Raw genomic sequence first — 17,498 nt, 5'->3', positions numbered from 1 at the left:
CATTCCACATGAACGTCAAGCAAATAGATACAAATAAAAATAGAATAATGAACAATTGTTCACATCAGAGTTAATAATATGCAGATCTAAGAAAAAAAGTAATTTCTTGAAGTAAGATGCTGTCTAGTAGCTCTGATGGGCAGCCTATAGCTCTGGGCAAAGCATATGCTGTGAGCCTTTGCTTTGCATAGGGGTAAAATCCCGCCGTGCTTTTCCGGTGCACCAGATGTGGTGGGAGTTGCAGTCTCGTTTGCTTTGAACAGCAAATTAGTCTCTTGCACAGGCATGCCTGAATGCTGTTCAAGGCTTGTTGTTGGCCCTGTGCTATGATACAGCCAGTCTCCTCTTTGCTTTGTTTACCTTACTGAAATCCGTGCAAAGGCTTTACAGATCACTGCTTCATTTTGGATAAGCTTTCTGATAAAATTAATATATGCTCTTTTCTTGTTCTAAGAGGTTTTTTTCCATTAACAACAATTTGTTGCAGCATTATTTAAGTTAGTTTCCAAAACAGATATGGTACAGTATCTTTTCCTGGACTTTCTTACCCTCTGCTGCAGTAACTTATGCATTTTTTCCATCCACTAAACAAAAATGATTTTATTAGTAGCAACAGATTTGTTTTGTGAGAATGAAGTAGAAACATGGTTTATTTCAAGGGACATAGCAGTATTTTAAAACATCCTATTTTGAAACATTGTAGTGTGTTTCTTAGACTGGTGTTCTCAGCCTCCTATATTGCTGTGTTGTTCAGTTGACTCTAACTAGTTGGTTCTTTTTCTCACCCATGCAATGCTTGTGTGTTACAAAATATGAAAAGCTGCTTATTATTAAAGAGTTTTAAAAGGTATTTTGAGAGCTGCTGTTATTGAACAGAAGGGTTCAGGTTGTATGGAGAAATTGGAAGAGAGATGATCCAAGAACATGTAGCACAACAGTCATAGTCCTTTTCAGCAAGATCAAGAAATAAACTAAAGGCAGAACTAACATGTATATTTTAGTCTCTAAAAGGAAAAGAACAAATAACAGCTGGATTTGAAAAAATAAGAGTAGTCTTATTCTTTAGTCCTCATTCTATCATCTGTGAAATTGGTTGTCAGAGCAAATGTGGCTGCAGTGGGTGATATCTGATACTGATGTAGTGGTAAATGCTTGATATATAGGATTGTCTCACTTGAAAAGAGGTTTTTTTTAGTTCCTGACTTGGGGATTCTTCAGAGCATGAGCATTTAGAACAATAAAGCTTTCTCCAAAGTTTTATTGGAATACTTAATTAATTTATTCCAAGTAAGCTAATGCAGACATACATTTTTAATGTCCTGCATTGCTCTGGAAAATCACAACTCTTACTTCTGTTAAGATTTTCAGTGCTCCCAAAGTAAAAGAACCTTTTACAATGTTACAAGTAGTCTGTTATTCAGCTCTAAGCTATGAAAACAAACTTGCTTGGTATTCCTGCTTTAGGTGCTTCTCCACTTGTGTTCCCACTTATATTCTGCAATGGTATCTAACAAAGATGTTAAGGAGGGTTTTATGTCTTTCTCTAGTTAGGAGAATTTAAGATTACTTAAGCATGTGTACCAGTTAATGAAAAAAGCAGTTCTGCTAAAGACATTTCACAGTGAACACCGAATGCTGGCTTTCCTAGAAATGGTCATTTCCTGGATACTGACCTTGGTTTTTTTTTTCATCTTGCCTCATACAGAAGTAGAGTGAAAACTAATTCTCTGCTTCATCTTTGACTCTGCTTCACTAAACAAAACTTTGCACATCACAACATTCATTTTAGATTAGACTAATTCTAGAGACATACCTAAGTGAATACTGATGGACAAGGATTTTCCTTTCTTTCTGAACTTTCACTCTTTTTTTTTTTTTTTCCTATGACAGTCTCTCTAGGAAGAATTGATTCTTACAGACTAAGAATTACTTTCTTTAGTGGAAAAAGTGGTGACTTGATAGGTTTTGCTCCAAGTGGTGGTTTTTGTCATACACCATCTCCTGCAACAAGACCCTGAAGTTCTAGTAGGTACTTAAATGAGTAAATTCAACCCCTGAAGCTTGAAATAGGCTTTCTAGAGGTGGGAGTTCCTATGGCATCTGATGATTGATTTGCACCTGTTCTCCTTCAGCTAGGGTTTAAGCAGTGGTTGTATTGCATGTAGAAACATATGTCTGTTATGTGAAGCTTAGTTTGATTTTTCACAGACTGCTGGACTGGCTTTTCTTTGTCTCTTTAGGTATTTTTCTAATAAAATTATGGTACTCAGCATACTTTATATTCCTTTACTTGCATCTTTAAGGCTTTGTTTTACTCTTTTAGTAAAGCTGCTATGAACAGTACGATTGAAACTAGCCTCAGTGCTGAAATTAGTCCTTCTCTGTGCAGACTCTTACTCTGACATGCACTGATGGCTTTGCTGAAAGAAATTACCGCACAGACTTCCCAAGCTTAGTCCCCCTCTGGGGCTGTGGGCAAATTGCTTAGCTTGTCTGTCCTGGTTTCCCAGCTGTGGAGCTGGAGTAATTTATTACTAGTGCCTGTCATAAGAACACTGAGGGTTCATCTGCAAGGACTGTATCTGCATAGTGTCTTTAGAGTGTCAAAGCAGTAATGTATAATTGTAATTTTATTATTAATATTGGTTATTTCATTAAGGTGTAATTTTCTAACAACGTTCGTGTAGATTAAACTCATTTCATCAATGAACTGGCATCCTTCCAGCAGCATTAACTTAGTTCAGACTCTTTATCTAACAGCAAAACCTAAACATGTAGCGAGCTCTATAAAAAAAAACCAAACCAGCAAATGCCTAAAGAAACCCATACTTTCTTGTTTTTAATCTAGACTGTGGACATCCATAAAGAAAAGGTCGCTCGCAGAGAGATAGGCATTTTGACGACCAATAAGAACACATCAAGAACTCACAAAATTATAGCACCAGCGAACATGGAACGTCCTGTAAGGTATATTCGAAAACCTATAGACTACACGGTGCTGGATGATGTTGGCCATGGCGTAAAGGTAAGAATACCCAGATACTTGAGGACTCCAAGTAACACAGACTAGGAGACAGGGGCAGGGCAGAATGTTACTGATGTTAAAATGTTTAGTTCCTTTATGATAGGAAGGGTTATGGTTTTGATATGCTCCCATATACAAACATTTCAATAACAAAATGGATTGTTTTACAGTGCAGGTTTTTTGAGCACTGTTAGCCATAACCTTGTGACTGTCAGTGGTAGTCATAGTGTCAGGAAATAATGGCTCATGATCTTAGGCTAATGACTTGTCAAAAAGAGCCATGACTGACTTTTAGGATTATTGCTCCTTCCTCCTTTTGATTAAATTGTCACTGTCCCTTTACTTCTTTAGTTATCGAGAAAAATTAAGTCCTTTCTTCTGGGGAAACTAGCTGGTGGGGTGGGGTGTTTTGGAGGGTGGACAGCAGAAAGGGGGTCAGCTCATTTGCTTTTAAATCTCAGTGATTTTTGATGTCTCACTCCCATGCTTTCAGAGAGTCTCATTTTCCTTTTCTCTAAATAAAAGCCTTCATAAATTAATGTCTACCTTCCTTGAAGTGGTCATAATTGAAGTGAATTAATGTAACACCATTTGCTCCCTGGACATCTTTTTATAATAAATACCTTTGTATCCCTCTAGAGCAGGCCTTCCAGGTGTATTCAGTTTACAACAATCTTCCCTTGGATGGCACTAATTCAACACCCCTGCATCCTCTAAAACTTGATGTGCTCTGGTCAGTCAGCTGTGCAGCTCCATCAGCCCATCATGTGCCCTCTGAATGGCTGAGCTCTTGAGGAACAGATATTTCAGAATTACTTGACACAAAAGAGTACCAGGGTCCCTCCTGCTTCGTATTAACCGTCCCAGTGGCCAGAGGAGTCTAATTCCAACACAAGTTAGAAGGAAGTTGATCCTGACAGATCTAGACTATGAATTAATGCAGTGACTTCAGACTACCTGATTAATTTTTTTTGTTTGTAACTAAATCTGTCTTAAACTTGGTTTTTTACATAATTGAATTTACAATTTACAATAATTGAAGCCAGACTGGATGAAAAACAGTCTTGTGTAGAAGCCTGAAAGACATGGTCTGAATTTCTACAAAATAGAAACACTGGAGTCAGAGAAATTGGTGATTTTTCAGTACACTTTGCATTTGAGCGCTCTATGAATAAAGAACACAGGAATTCAGTGTCAGGTTATTGCTTTCTGCATTTAAGTGCTCCAGGGATCAGGTGCTGTAGAAGACTTTTTAAAAGTAGAATAGTTACTGTTAGTCTCTGCAATTGATGCTTTGCTGAACTATTTGCAATTGTGCAGGCTCAAAACAGGTGGTTTGATCCATGAAGGCTGAAGCTGTTCAGGTGTAGCAGTTGCATTTTCCAGTATGACTGTTTGCTTTTGGGAGTGCCAATGTCTTTATTCATGTGGTCCTCTTTGTTTAGGGGGTGGAAATGAAGTTCTGTTTACCTATTTCTAGGCAGCTCTTATGGGATTTTTCTGGTAAAGGGTTTTTTTAGATGTTTAGTAGTTTATTCTATATTAAAAGCTTGGTCTTTTCAGAGGTAAAAATAGCTGCTAATAGTAACCAAATTTACCAACTCATTAGAAGTCAGCTGCAAATTATATCTTGCTGTTGTTTCTTCATTGAGTGGTTTGCCTGAGTTAGTTTTACAACTGTGGAAGGCATGAAACACTTAGTTGGTATTTTTTGTGTAGACTTGTTACACAAATGAAATAAGCTGCCAACCAGACCTCAGGTGTATAGTTCAAGGTGGCTGTCATGCATTTGACACCTTCATTAGTGTTGACATTCACTGGACACACTGCTGAAAAGAGTGTTGAGACACACTCACTATGTTATGTCACTAATTAATGACATAATTAAATGTTTTAGCCATCATATTAATTGGGTTCCAAGACTGACACAGATCAAAGCTCTGAAGGAAGTAACTTGCTTTTTCTGCAAACCTAGATGTAGCTAGTGCTGTTGTAAGAAAATCAAACCAAAACAACTTCAGAAACCAGATCAGGTCCTGCTGGAAGTCAGCACAAATAACAGATGATGCTGAGAACCTGAGTTGCCACTTGGACATACAAATCAGGGGGAAGCATATTGAATTACAAACTTTGTCCAGAATGGTCTTAGAAGATGCTTTGGATTCTGTTAAGCCTTATTTTCTTGAGCAAAGACTTCACCCCAAGTTGGACAGCAACATGTCCAACAGGGCCTTATAAACCACGTTTTTCTAGAGGAAAAGAAGTTTGAGTTTTGCCTGGAATAACTGTCGGTTTGGCTAACTTGCAGGTCCTTGAATGTCTTCTGCTGTAGCCAGTATCAGTAAAATAAAGTACAACACATACATTGGCATTTAAGTATTAAATTAAATTTGTGCAACACTTTGAAATCTGCAGATGACAATTTATTGCTGTTAGTGGGACTCTGTTGTGTTCTGGTGCATGCTTTGATAAAGAAACAGAAAGGAAAAACACAAGGAGAGAAATCAAAGATACAGACTGGATTATACCCTGTTTCTGCTTTTACTTATTTCATTAAATATTGATACTAATTAAATATGCAGTATATTTTTTGCATGGTGATCCTGAATTATTTTATATAAAAAGTATACATAAAAATAATGTCTCACAGAGTTAAAGATGTAATCTTCAGGGTAAATGCTGTCTTCACCATACATTTTCCATCTGAGCAAATGCAGGAACACCTCCTATATATACTCACAGCTCATTTTCTTTGTCTCTACTTCTTATGGCTGTGTAGAAGGGATGCAAAAGCAGATGCCTGCACTTGGGGCAGGGAGGACAGCTCTGCCTGCTTCCCTCTGTCTCACATACATGAAGCAATTTCTGTGGGGGCAGGTGAGGGTGGAGGTGGCAGTGATAGAAGCAGCTGCTCTCTATAGCAGGATTCCTCACTGATGGGAAACACTTCCTCAGAAGGCAGTGCTTTTTCCTCCTCCAGCAGCTTTTTGGTTGAAAAGCTTTTGTAGAGCATCCTAGCATGACAGAGTTGCAGGGACAGATATAGACAATGTCTCCAAAAGGAGGAAAGTTGCTGGGTTTTATATATGTCCTTATAAAGCCAAGGCTAGCATCAGTCAAAATTAGGAAGGCTTTTAAAGTTGATTTGCTAGCAAGAAGGCTTTGCCTTGCAACACAGATATGTGTGGATGGCTCCGAGAAACACACAGGCAAGCATTTTTGCTGGTCTGTTAAGTAGTTGCTCAGCTGTCACCCTCTGGGCATCGGGGAATGTAGCTGAAGTCGTTCTTGGTAAACAAGAGCAACTGTCATGATATGAATGTCTACCCTCCTGTGTGGAGCTTGGTTTAAAATTATTAGGCAGAGGCTACTTTAACATTTCCTTCCTCTTTTTCTCCTTTTTTTGGTGAAAGGAAAGAAAAAATATACCGTGCCAGCAAATAAATAGGTCAAACACAATTACTCATACAGAAAATCCTTAGTTTAAGAGTGGGGAGAAGGAGGAAGCTTGGAAGCTGTCTTAAAAGCCCTAGAATTTGCCCTTAAAAGCCAAATTCACATTGGCCTTTGAATTTATTATAATCTTTTTCGATTAGGAGGCAGGTGGAATTGCAGCAATTTGTAAAATGGCAGCTAAGTAGGAAATTGAAATGATGCCTTATGGTACAGGCAGATAAAATGTTGAATACATGCCTAATTGAAATGCCTAATAGCTGTAATTGGATCAAGTTTGTTTTATGGAACTAATAGTTCTTCAAAACCAAACTTAAATTGTATGTGAAGATTGATTGCTTTTCAGCTTCAAGAAAAAAATTGTAATTTTGTCACCATAAAAAATTTTGCATTTCAGCACATTAAAACTATAAGAAGCTTTCGAGCCCAGGAAGTCAAACAGGAGTTAAGCATTCAGAAATCTTTCTCAAGCAAATAGAAGTTGGAAGGACTCCCTTAAAGTAGGGATTGGGCCAGAACTTACCAAGCACCAGGCTTAAAGAAGGGAGTCTTGCTCTCACCCACCCTTCTCAGCCTGTGCTACTCGCCTGCAGTCCTCATGCTTACATCTGTGTCAGTGCAAAACAAACATGCAGATGAGATGCTGATGTGAGGGTGGAAGGCTACCTAATCGTGCCTACTTACCCTTTAGGGTTACACTGTTTATGTGTTGGCCACTGGAGTATTAAATTTTAAATAATTCACTGTAATAAAACCAAAGTGACAGAGGGATCCTGAACCTGAGCCGCTGCTGCTGTCCCCTTACCAGCCTCTATCAGACATTCACGCTTCAAAGGACGTTGTGTTGCCAATTTCATTAATGTCACATCGTCCCTCTGGGGTCACGGCCAAACAGTAAATACTGCTGTAGGGTAAAGAATGCTTCTCTGGGGGAAAAAGTAACTTCCTGTTGCCAACTCTAATGACTCTGTTGTCAGTGTTAACACTGTGTGCTTTCCGTAGGGCACTTGCTACTAGAAATCAGAAGCGCGCCTAGTGTCATCTGATACAATGTAGGTTTAAAGCCTTTCAGCTTGCAAAGAAAACTCAAAACTTTGAGGTCTCTTTATTTTCTAATTTTGAAAATACTTTTTTTTTATGTTAACCTTTTTTATGGTAGGTAGATGCAAGGCTACCAACTAAATTGAAAAAGCTTGAAATGTTTAAAGGCAGGAATCACTGTATCTTTCTCTGACCAAGAGTACTGAGTGCTGAGGGAACAATATAAGGTTTGTCTATCATCTAGTTAAAAAATAAAAGTAAGATTTCACTAAAGAGAGACAGAGAGACTTACCTACATATGTTCAATTTTGAAAGAAGTATTGATTTCAATCCTAAATTTTCTCCAAAAAATCTGCTTTACTGTGGACTATAAGGAGATAAAGAACAAAAAAGGCTTCTGGCACATTCTGATAAGAAAACTGAGACACAGGAATCATTTTTTGAAAACTGCACAAACCTGGTGGCAGAAGTGCATTACCCTGAGTGTCTGACACCCACATACAGCCTGCCTGCTGAAAGGCATCTTTGATTACATGTTCTTCCAAACTCCATATCTTGATTTCTGTAAGGAAACTGTGTTCTAGGTTTGGGGTTTTATTCTTTCTTTTCCTCAGCCATCCCATACCTTCATATACAAACACCTTTCCAGCTGCTGCTTTTCTTGCCCTATGTCACCTTTGTGGTATTCCAAAACGGCTCCACTGGTGAGGCAGGAGGCAATCTTGAGCAAAATTGCCAAGCTGCACATATATGATAGCACTTCAAAAGGTCTGCTGGCCAGCTACCTTTCTGTAGGGACATTCTCCCATGACTCATAAAGGAAGTACCTTTTTTAAGTGAAAGGGGAGGTTGACTAAAGAGTCAGGAGCAATTGTGGGGTGTTTTTGTATTGCAGTTGATGACTGTGATTACTGGTCAAAGGTAACGGATCTTAGGCTGATTATTGCTTTTGTAGACCATATATATTAAAGTTACAAGTATATTACTTGTAACTTACTATTAAGGGAAATACTTACTATTAATGGAGATCAGACTGGCACACTCTGTAAACCTTTGTTTTCATTGATCAGCACTTAGATTGCATGGTCTTTCATGATGACTTTCAGTGATCCTAAATATGGCAGGATATAGAGAAATTGGCTCTTTAAATTCCAGGAGTTGGAGAAATAGTGAGCAACATAAAGCAGGGGAAGTACAACTAGCCTGCACAGAGATTTGAAGTTCCTGCAATCTGAAACTGGGGAGTTCATAACTGAAATGTGCAGGAGAAACTTGCTGGACATCACAGTGATAAGAATTTTGCTTCTGTGTGCAAGTGGCCTTTTGTGTGCTTATAGATACATTTGCTCACATAAATGAGTTGTGTGCAACATCCCTAGTTTTCCAAGCACAGTTTGTAGCTCAAATGATAGCTTTATAGTTCCCTGAATCATGACTAATGTTCCCCCATGTCTTGTTATTTGGCATGAAAATTATTAAAAACAGTTAGATGGCTGCCTCCTGAGGCCAGCCATTGGAGTCCCTCAATGTCTCAACATCATTTGGCTACCATCAAGTACTTCTGATTGCCTCACACCCCACCCATTCATGCAATTCTTATCTGCAGGTGTTTTGTACTGTTTAGACTACCAGAACTGAGTATACTGGAATTGCCAAAATAGTTGCCTTAATCAAGTAAGCCTCCTGATATGAGCAATCATTGTTTGTCCTCCAAACCCACAGCTAAAATTCTTCAGTCCAGGTGTTCTAAATTCCTGGCATCAGTTACGGGAGCAGCCTCCCTTTTGGCTTTGATAAATGCCTTGCATGGCTGTTGCAAACACCTGTTTTGCCCATTGCCTTAATTGCATTACTCCTTTCCAGTCCACTAATGGCTCAGTCCTTGGTCAACCTGCTCTCCCATGCTGTTGAAACCCTGCAGATGTGTCACTGCCCTAGTTGTGATATTTTGGAAATGCAACAAGGTTGACTCCTATTTCTTGAACCTGAGACTGGTTTCTTTCTTAGTTTTGTGACAACCCTTAAAGCTTTATCCAGAACTGCCACATGCTTGTTGGGTTTTCCACGAAAAGGCAAAATTGTTCTGCTTGCTTCTTTTAAAACATCTCTCTGTTAACGATGTTTGCAAGAAAGCCCAACCAGTACTGCTGCTTACCCTGCTGTCTTCTTTCTGGGAACATCCTGGTCTGTCTAGTTCTCTGCCTCAGCATCACAAGCATTCCCAGCAAGCCTACACACTGTGTTTTTGTTCTACTCTGTGTGGCATCCAGGATGCTGATATCTGGCTGGCAACTGTCTCCTGTGTGTACAGTACTATAAGTAGCAGGAGAAGCGAGTCATGCAAGTCATGGCTTCTGCAGGAGTTCTCAGTGATGCTCTTTATTTGACTAAGCCTTTTTCCTTTTGCATCTCCCATCTCTTATTTTATACCCTCTCAGAACAGTCTCTTCCCTCTTCAAGCTGTGAACCTTATGCATGCTGCTGTTTCTCTTCATGCCCTGCATTTCCTTCCTTCCAGGCTCTGACCTTCTCAGTACTAATCAGGCAAGTTGGTGATGGTCATGTTCTGCCAACTGGCTGGTTGGCCTAGAGGCATTTGTAGAGAGATGCCTGAATGTACATTAAACATGTTGCCTGTTTCTCCTTTTGGTTTTCTGCTTTTTTTTTTACCTTTTTCTTAAAATCATGCTGAGTCTAGACTCTGCTGCATAAACTATTCCCAATTCCAAGCAGTTTTCTTTAGTTACTTAGAAAGCATTACATTTTGTTTTCAGACCATGAAATGCAGCAATGTTAACCTCATAAGCTCAGCCAATAAATTTAAAAAAAGTGTCCTCCTAATTAATTAGCTTGTTAACCATGATTAAATAGCCATATGCTTCATCTTGCTTAGATTCATTTGCTTTCCTCCCTTACTTAGGTCTTTTGGATCAGGAGTTCCTCACCCATGCAAATCCCAGTTCTTTTTGTGTTCTGGCCTTTTGTTTTCCTGCTTGTATGACTCTTGTTTATATTGACAGCAACAGAGAGGATCTTCTTACTTATAGAAAACAGTATGACAACAGTTTCTTCTGCACAGTCAAGCGTGTGTATGTCTGTATATTGGTTAACTGGTAGGAAAAGAGATGACGCTCACTAGTGCTAGAGGTAGGAATAAAGGTCAAGAGCTGTTGGACTTGAGATAAATGTTTAGTGTGTTAAACAGTACTTAGCAGTAGAAAGGCTTGAAATAAGATGAAGATAACTGAATCATTGCTAGATGTTGATAATCATATTGTCACTGCAGGGGAGGCAGAATGTAACAGGGATTAAGAAGGGGGTGGAAATACCGTAAATGCTGAATGACACTGCATAAGGGAAGGAGAGAAAGGAAGCATTTTGGGTTTATATCTTTGAGGCAGGCAAATTTACTAGTAGAGACTGGATAAGAAACCATGCCACCCTTCCTGCTGGGCCTTTAAAAAGTTTTTAGCTATGGCTGCTGGGGAGAGACAAGACCAAGAGTTTTTCACTTTTTGGTCTCCTTTAACAAATTCCTTGTGTTAGGCTATTGCCCTTGGCAACTGGTGAAAGTAAGGGAAAGAGTCAGATATTCCTGTGAGAGGAGAAAGCAAACTTCATTGCTAAAGGCCTGTTTTAAAAATATAATTCCTTGGAGACTACTCTGGCATCTTGGAAACTGAGCCTTTGTGTTTATCCATGAAATAAGTATGTGGGGACAGAAGTGGTTTAAGTGCCTGCCACTCTGGTGATGAACCTCTGCCCCAACTGGGAGTAAAAGAGTTGACCTTAAAATTTACTTACCAGAGCTAAACCTTTTCATTTGAATTTTGGAAGAGGTTTTGTGTTTCTGTTCTGTAATATCAATAACTTTAGGGCAGTGGCTTTCAACCTCGTTTCATTTGTAAACCCCAGCTGTTTTTCAGTGGTTTTGCAGACCCCATTAGTAATCTCAAATGCACGTTGCTGTATAGCATGTTTTAATTACTTTTTTTACTGAGTTCATGGATGCCTTTAAACTGATCTGTGTTTCTTGGAGAAGGAAGAGAAGGTTTGAAATGCTATGCCTTAGGAGGCTTCTTCTGGAAGTAACAGTTTATTTCCAAACAATCTCAAAGAAAAGCGTATTATTTTATAACGTTTATATATATATATATAATATATATATAATGCTTATAATAAAAGGATTATTTTATGTTTTGGGTGTTTGTGTTTGCTTTTTTTGGGGTTTTGTTTGTTTGTTTTTGTTTTTTCCCAAATTGATGAAACCAATCTTTTTTTTGATTCAAAAACATGAGTGTCTATCCCTGTGTCCCATTTCCCTACCATCCCAGGTCCCTCTACCAAAAAAAAAATCAGAGAACTTGACTTGAATTTATTTAAATTTTTACATGCTTTCATCATAAGGCAACGTTTTTATATTTTTTTCCTCTGCAATCACAAAGGCTGTTAAAATGATACAGTGGAGTCACAGGATTACTTGAATCTAAGAGCTAAAATTTCAGAATAACAACCATTAGAGCCATGCCAACACAATTTTCAGCAGCCAGTGTTGTGCTTGCTTGAATGAGATTTCAATCAATAAACCAGAGGTGAAAGGTGCTGCTGCTCATCCTATTTGAAAATTCCCTTTTCTTTATTTACCATTCAATGCAGCAGCTAGGATTTCTTCAAAACACAGGAAGGTTAAGTGTCAAAACAACAGGCACATCTCTTCTGCACATATAGCTGAAACTGTGGTTCCGTGAATGGATCCTTAAGTGCATGTTGCTATTGAAATAGCATTCATTTGGATTTGGACTTGAATGGTCAGAAAAGGGATTTCCACCCTTTACTGCCCATGAGGAGCCTGGCAGACATATCTGGCAAAGTTTAGCTAAATTTAATTTTGACACAAGTGGTTCTCCTCTGGTCACTTTGTCGGGCAGAGAACTTTCAATGACTGAGACAGTAAAATCTATTAGTGTACTGGGATGAGCTAGCTAATTATCAGTAGACACAAATGGTTTTTTAAAAATGTGATTATCTGTAGTGTAAGCTGTCCTATCAGTTGTGATGGATCTGCCATTAATTTCTACCTTTTTCCCCCCCTTTTCTTGCCAACGTTAAGTGGCTAAAAGCCAAGGTAAGAAGTGTTATTTCTCCTTTGACCCACAGTGCCTCATGTGACTGATAGTAGAGGCTGCAGAGCCATTAAAACTGAAAACTAGCGCTCTCTTACACTCTCCTCTGCTTTCCATAGGATATTTAGATTAAATATGCTATACTTTTTTTTATTGACAGCATTTAGCGTGTGTCAATATATCTGTGATACATTGACATCTGCATTTATACATAGATACATTAATTTCTCTAACACGTATAGTGCTTTGCTCTGAATTCAGTAGATGCCTTGATCCCTTCACTTACATTTTTTGCAGGAGACTTCCCAGACAACCTGAATGACTCTGCTAGTCAAATAGCAGGGCAAATTGAGAAATTCTGGGCCGTGCTGGCTGTATTGTACTGTCAGTGTTAAAGTCTGATTTAAATTATTAACACCTGAATGGCTATGAATACAAATGTGGCTTCCCTTTAAAGAAAAAAATTTATTCAAGAGATTTGTGCATGAACCTGTCAATTGCCTATCTTTCTGATGTCTGTTGGAAATTGATAGCAAAAATAATATTAAGCTTGTATTTAGACTCTTTGTATTTACTGGTGTCTGTCTTGTGTGTAGCTGAAAACTTGCTGTTTGACAGCTGTCTGGGAATTCTCACTTCATATTCTTACACTTAAAAAAGAAAAAAAAAAGCTGTCAGTAATAGAGCTGCTCTGTTACAAAAATAAAATCATGTTTTCCCTTATTTCAGCATGGAAATAACCAGCCTGCAAGAACTGGCACCTTGTCAAGAACAAATCCGCCTACACAAAAACCACCGAGTCCTCCCATGTCAGGCCGGGGAACTCTGGGGTAAGAATGGACTGCTTGGTCCTGACTGTGTAACAGAAACTCTTAATTGTGCCAGTGTTGGTGCTTCTTAAATTCATGGGTAGATGACAATTCTGATTGCCTTTAGCAAAAAAAGGCACAATTACCTTTCCTGTATAAACTCTTTCAGCTGTATCGACTCTTACTTTCCTGATGACCTTTCGAAGGATTTGAAAGATTTATTATAGATATGGGTAAATGAGGAGTCTCTTGTTTTGGGGAGAAATCTTTAGTGACACAAAACAATCTCTTAGGTTTTAACTTCAGTGGGGGAAAGACCTCACTGGTAAAGTTTTTATCTACTCATTTCTCAATATTAGATGAACCATGAAATGGATGTCAGTGCTGTATTTGTTGCATTTTCTAAGCACAACTTGTGGCATTGTGATTACAGTGGCAACATTGATTCTTGCAGGCTTGTGCATTTTTAGTTTTATGCTTAAATGAGGAAGGATTTTGCTATTCCCAAGTCCCACTGTGAGCAGAGTTCCCTGCATCTATTTTGCTGCTGTGGACCTGCGGGGAGTGAAATCTGCTTATCTCGGTGTGCCAGCAAGTAGTTGTTGCTAGAGACCAAAGCATTAATACTTAAGAAGCTCAGTGCACGTGCCATATGGTTTTGTCTGTCCAACTGTGTAACAGCTTCCAAAAGGCATCCTAAACAACCTTCTACCTATTTGTCACACCCAGCCTTTCCTTTATGCTATAGGGGACTGAGGCATTGTAAAGCTGGCTGGCTGGCGTGGTTGTGTTAGCTCCAGGTATGTTGTCTGGGAGGGGCAGGAAGCTGGAAAAATGAAGAATAATGAGACAGAACAGAATGGGGATCAGGAGCAATGATCAAGGAAAATTAGAAGCAGCAACTGCTTTTGTTGAGGACTTAGTGATTTTTTTAATCCCGATTCGATACTTTGATGGTACTGTTTGTTGCGTATTCCACTGAGAAATTACTCTAGAGGTTTCCTCAGCATGTTTTGTGAAAATTCCCATTGCTCAAGGGCATGAAATCAGTATTCCAATTGTGTCTCTTATCCCAGCTGAGAAGGAGTTGTTTATCAGCCCTGGGAACCTGGGTAGCTCTTTCATGTCCTCTTGGATGCTTGCTAGTGAAACAGCAGCATTGATGTACTGGTGAGCTGTCTCTCTAATGCTTCCCCTGAACAAACCAGAGCTTTTTGGTTGCCTTAGCTGATGCCTGATAAGGATTAATCAGCTGAATGTCATTTCCAGATGAGCTTGACAAGAGGCAGCAGTTGGCTGAGGGGGAGGAATTATGTGGGCTTGTAAGAGAGATTTCTATCTGCCCTTCTTGTTCAGGAAGTGCAGTTCTTGTCTTGAGCAGCCGTGTTCTGCCAAAGCATGAAATATCATAGGCGTGACTTACCCTAATTTATGCAGAAAAAATCGCTAGAAACCGCAGGGATACTACTCTTCTCCCTTTGATCCAGAAGGCAGAGATAAGCGTGTAAATCGGAATGAGCGTAGTGTGTAACACGGGCCTTTAAGTACGTGCTGCCTGTTGTGCAGCTCGTCCCTCCAAGGCAGGACTATCCAAAGGAATATGGTGGGGAGGGAGTCCTGCACACAAATTGCATGGAGTGAAAAGGGAAAGGACTGAAGCAAGCAGAGGGTCTCTTGAAGGGAGAGGCTGGGGAAAACCTTGGATGCTCAGGTTTTAAGTACCATGTAGGAATAAGAGAATTGGTGGAGCTGGATGGTGGAAGTAGTTGAAGTTGTTCCTTGAGGGTCCTGGAGCAGAGCAAGGCCTTGGACTCCCTGTAGCTCTCCCTCTTGGCAAGGATTATCAGGTCACACTGAAACATAGGGGACAGTGAGGTGGGGAGCTCTGAGGAGTGTCAGGAAAGAGTGCTTTCATCCCCTGTAAGGCTAGCAGAAAAACAAAGGAAAGGATTGGATTTGAGTGATGGAAACAAACTGGTGGCTTTGGCGCTTAGGAGTTTGAGTTCTTCAATGAAGCTGAGAAGGACAAAGGAGAAGGTGAGGCATTGCTGAACCTGAGGATGCAGTGGGGTTTTGCTTTTGACAGTATGTTGTATAGGCAAAATAGTTAGTAATGCAGAGCTGAACAGTAGTTGCTATTGCTAGCGCATTCCAGGGTAGAGTACTTTAAAACAATACTTTCAAAGGTTATTTCTGTTGGAAGCACATTGTCTTCCTTGCTTATAATTTTATTTGATAGTCTTTAGATCTCTCTTACAACTGGAATACAAAATTTCTTTACTTTTTCCGCAACTGACCTCTTTTGGCGGATCTATAGGTGGTGGCAGCTTGCATATTAAAATCATCTAGAGTTCTTTATATAGGCAAACTAATTTACGAACACCACAGTACATGAAACAATTACAATATTTCCGCTTTTTTCTTTGAGAGGTTTTAATAATAAATTGTTACATCTTAAGTTTAGTAGTGTTGCATTTCATATTGTGAAAAGGAAGTCAATGAGTTTCTTGAAACACCAGGAAGCTGTATAACTTACCAACTCAGTTATAACCAGTAATCGAACAAATGATTAAATGCCAGTAGTTAAGTGTTTTTGGTTTTGCTTCGCTGATGCATTGCCAAATTCCGTGTTTTGCAGGGGATCTCTTAGTTACTGGTGAGAACCAAAGAGTTCTGCTATTCAGTACAATCAACACACTGTTCTTAAGGCAGTAAGGGGTCTGGAAAATAGATCTTGAAAGATCTGTGTTATATTTCTGATTCAGTGCAGTCTGGTAGGTGACTTTGCAAGTCTCTGGGCTTTGCTTTCCTGGGCTGCAAAATGAAGGCGATGAAGCTCAGCTGTGAGGCACTTTCAGATCTGCTAATGTGAGATGAGATTGCTTGATTACTGTGTGAAACAGTGCTCCTAGGAAAAGCACTGGTGATTGCAAACGTCACTTGTTCTGTGAATCTTGATTCAGCCTTACTCCTGTTGTAATGAGATGAATACTTTTAGCCAAGAATACCTCTGGAAAGCATTTGGAAGGAAAGGGAGAGGAAATTGTTAAACTTTCATTTATTGTGTGCAGTGTACTGACAGGTAACCCCAGAACGTTATGTGGATGTAGCTATTGTATGTTATGTAGTTCAAGGAATGTATTTTGGGTGGTATATTTAGTTTAGGCTTTTTTGACCAGTTTATGTGCTATAGGCCAACTTGCATGCATCTGTCTATGTAAGACTACTTTAGACAGCTGGCTGTGACCTGTCTACCTGGCCCAGTGGAATTTCTTTAATGTACTGTAATGTGGGTCACTGTGCAGTGATCTCTCATGAAAACTTAAGAAAACAAGTGGCTTTACTACTTCCTTTATTTATCCTCTTGATCTTCTGATCCTTTATCTTTCTGTCTTCAAATCTTTTTTTCCTTTACCAGACGAAATACTCCTTACAAAACCCTGGAGCCAGTCAAACCGCCAACAGTCCCCAATGATTACATGACCAGTCCTGCCAGGCTGGGCAGTCAGCACAGTCCAGGAAGAACGGCTTCCTTGAACCAGAGACCACGAACACACAGGTAGAGGGTTTTCTCACAGTAACTCTTTCTTGCCTGGCAAGCTGATGCTTAGTAAAATCACGGAAAAGCTTTGAAGCTCTGTGCCTGTTGACTTTTTGTTGAAAGGCAAAAAGGTGAGTTATACCATCACTGCATCAACAGAACTTCTCTGCACTGTTGACTTCCATTATACAAAGAGGTGTCTTCATATGACATGTCCTGAATGTACCTTTTTTAAAATGTAATTTTTTTCTTGAATTGCAAGGCTACATCAGCCTCTTGACTGAGTTCAGTTTTTTTCAATTTGATTTTTATTGTAGACCTCAAACTGCAGGGGGAAAAGAGACAGAAGGATTGAATTTAGTTAGAAGTAAAAGGTTAGCTTACTTTTTAGAGAGCTTCTTTCTTAATATTTTTTTTTTTCTTTTAAACTTCCAGCAGGCAGTTAAACATGGTAGGTCACTAACAGGGACTGGAGAATATTTTGGACACAGTTGATGATTAAATAC

At 39.3% G+C, this 17,498-nt stretch overlaps 1 protein-coding gene across 8 annotated transcripts in view; it reads left to right on the top strand.

Annotated features, from left to right (window-relative positions):
* The window catches only part of ABI1 (abl interactor 1), a 77,217-nt gene that overhangs the window by 45,964 nt on the left and 13,755 nt on the right, over positions 1 to 17,498 (top strand). For 5 of the 8 annotated variants that reach the window (XM_050331232.1, XM_050331198.1, XM_050331240.1 and 2 more), the window contains exons 3-6: positions 2,849 to 3,025; positions 12,630 to 12,644; positions 13,372 to 13,472; positions 16,870 to 17,010. In XM_050331232.1, the coding sequence (XP_050187189.1) occupies positions 2,849 to 3,025; positions 12,630 to 12,644; positions 13,372 to 13,472; positions 16,870 to 17,010 (434 nt within the window). The remainder of the gene's footprint in view (positions 1 to 2,848; positions 3,026 to 12,629; positions 12,645 to 13,371; positions 13,473 to 16,869; positions 17,011 to 17,498) is intronic. The other 3 variants (XM_050331206.1, XM_050331214.1, XM_050331181.1) reach the window with 1 other exon arrangement.

This window comes from Myiozetetes cayanensis, unplaced genomic scaffold, assembly GCF_022539395.1.
Source record: "Myiozetetes cayanensis isolate MyiCay16 unplaced genomic scaffold, myiCay2020 scf1, whole genome shotgun sequence".
In the NCBI taxonomy this organism is placed as follows: domain Eukaryota; kingdom Metazoa; phylum Chordata; class Aves; order Passeriformes; family Tyrannidae; genus Myiozetetes; species Myiozetetes cayanensis.
The sequence above is the reverse complement of the archived record's forward strand: the minus strand, read 5'-3'. Positions and strand labels throughout refer to the sequence as shown.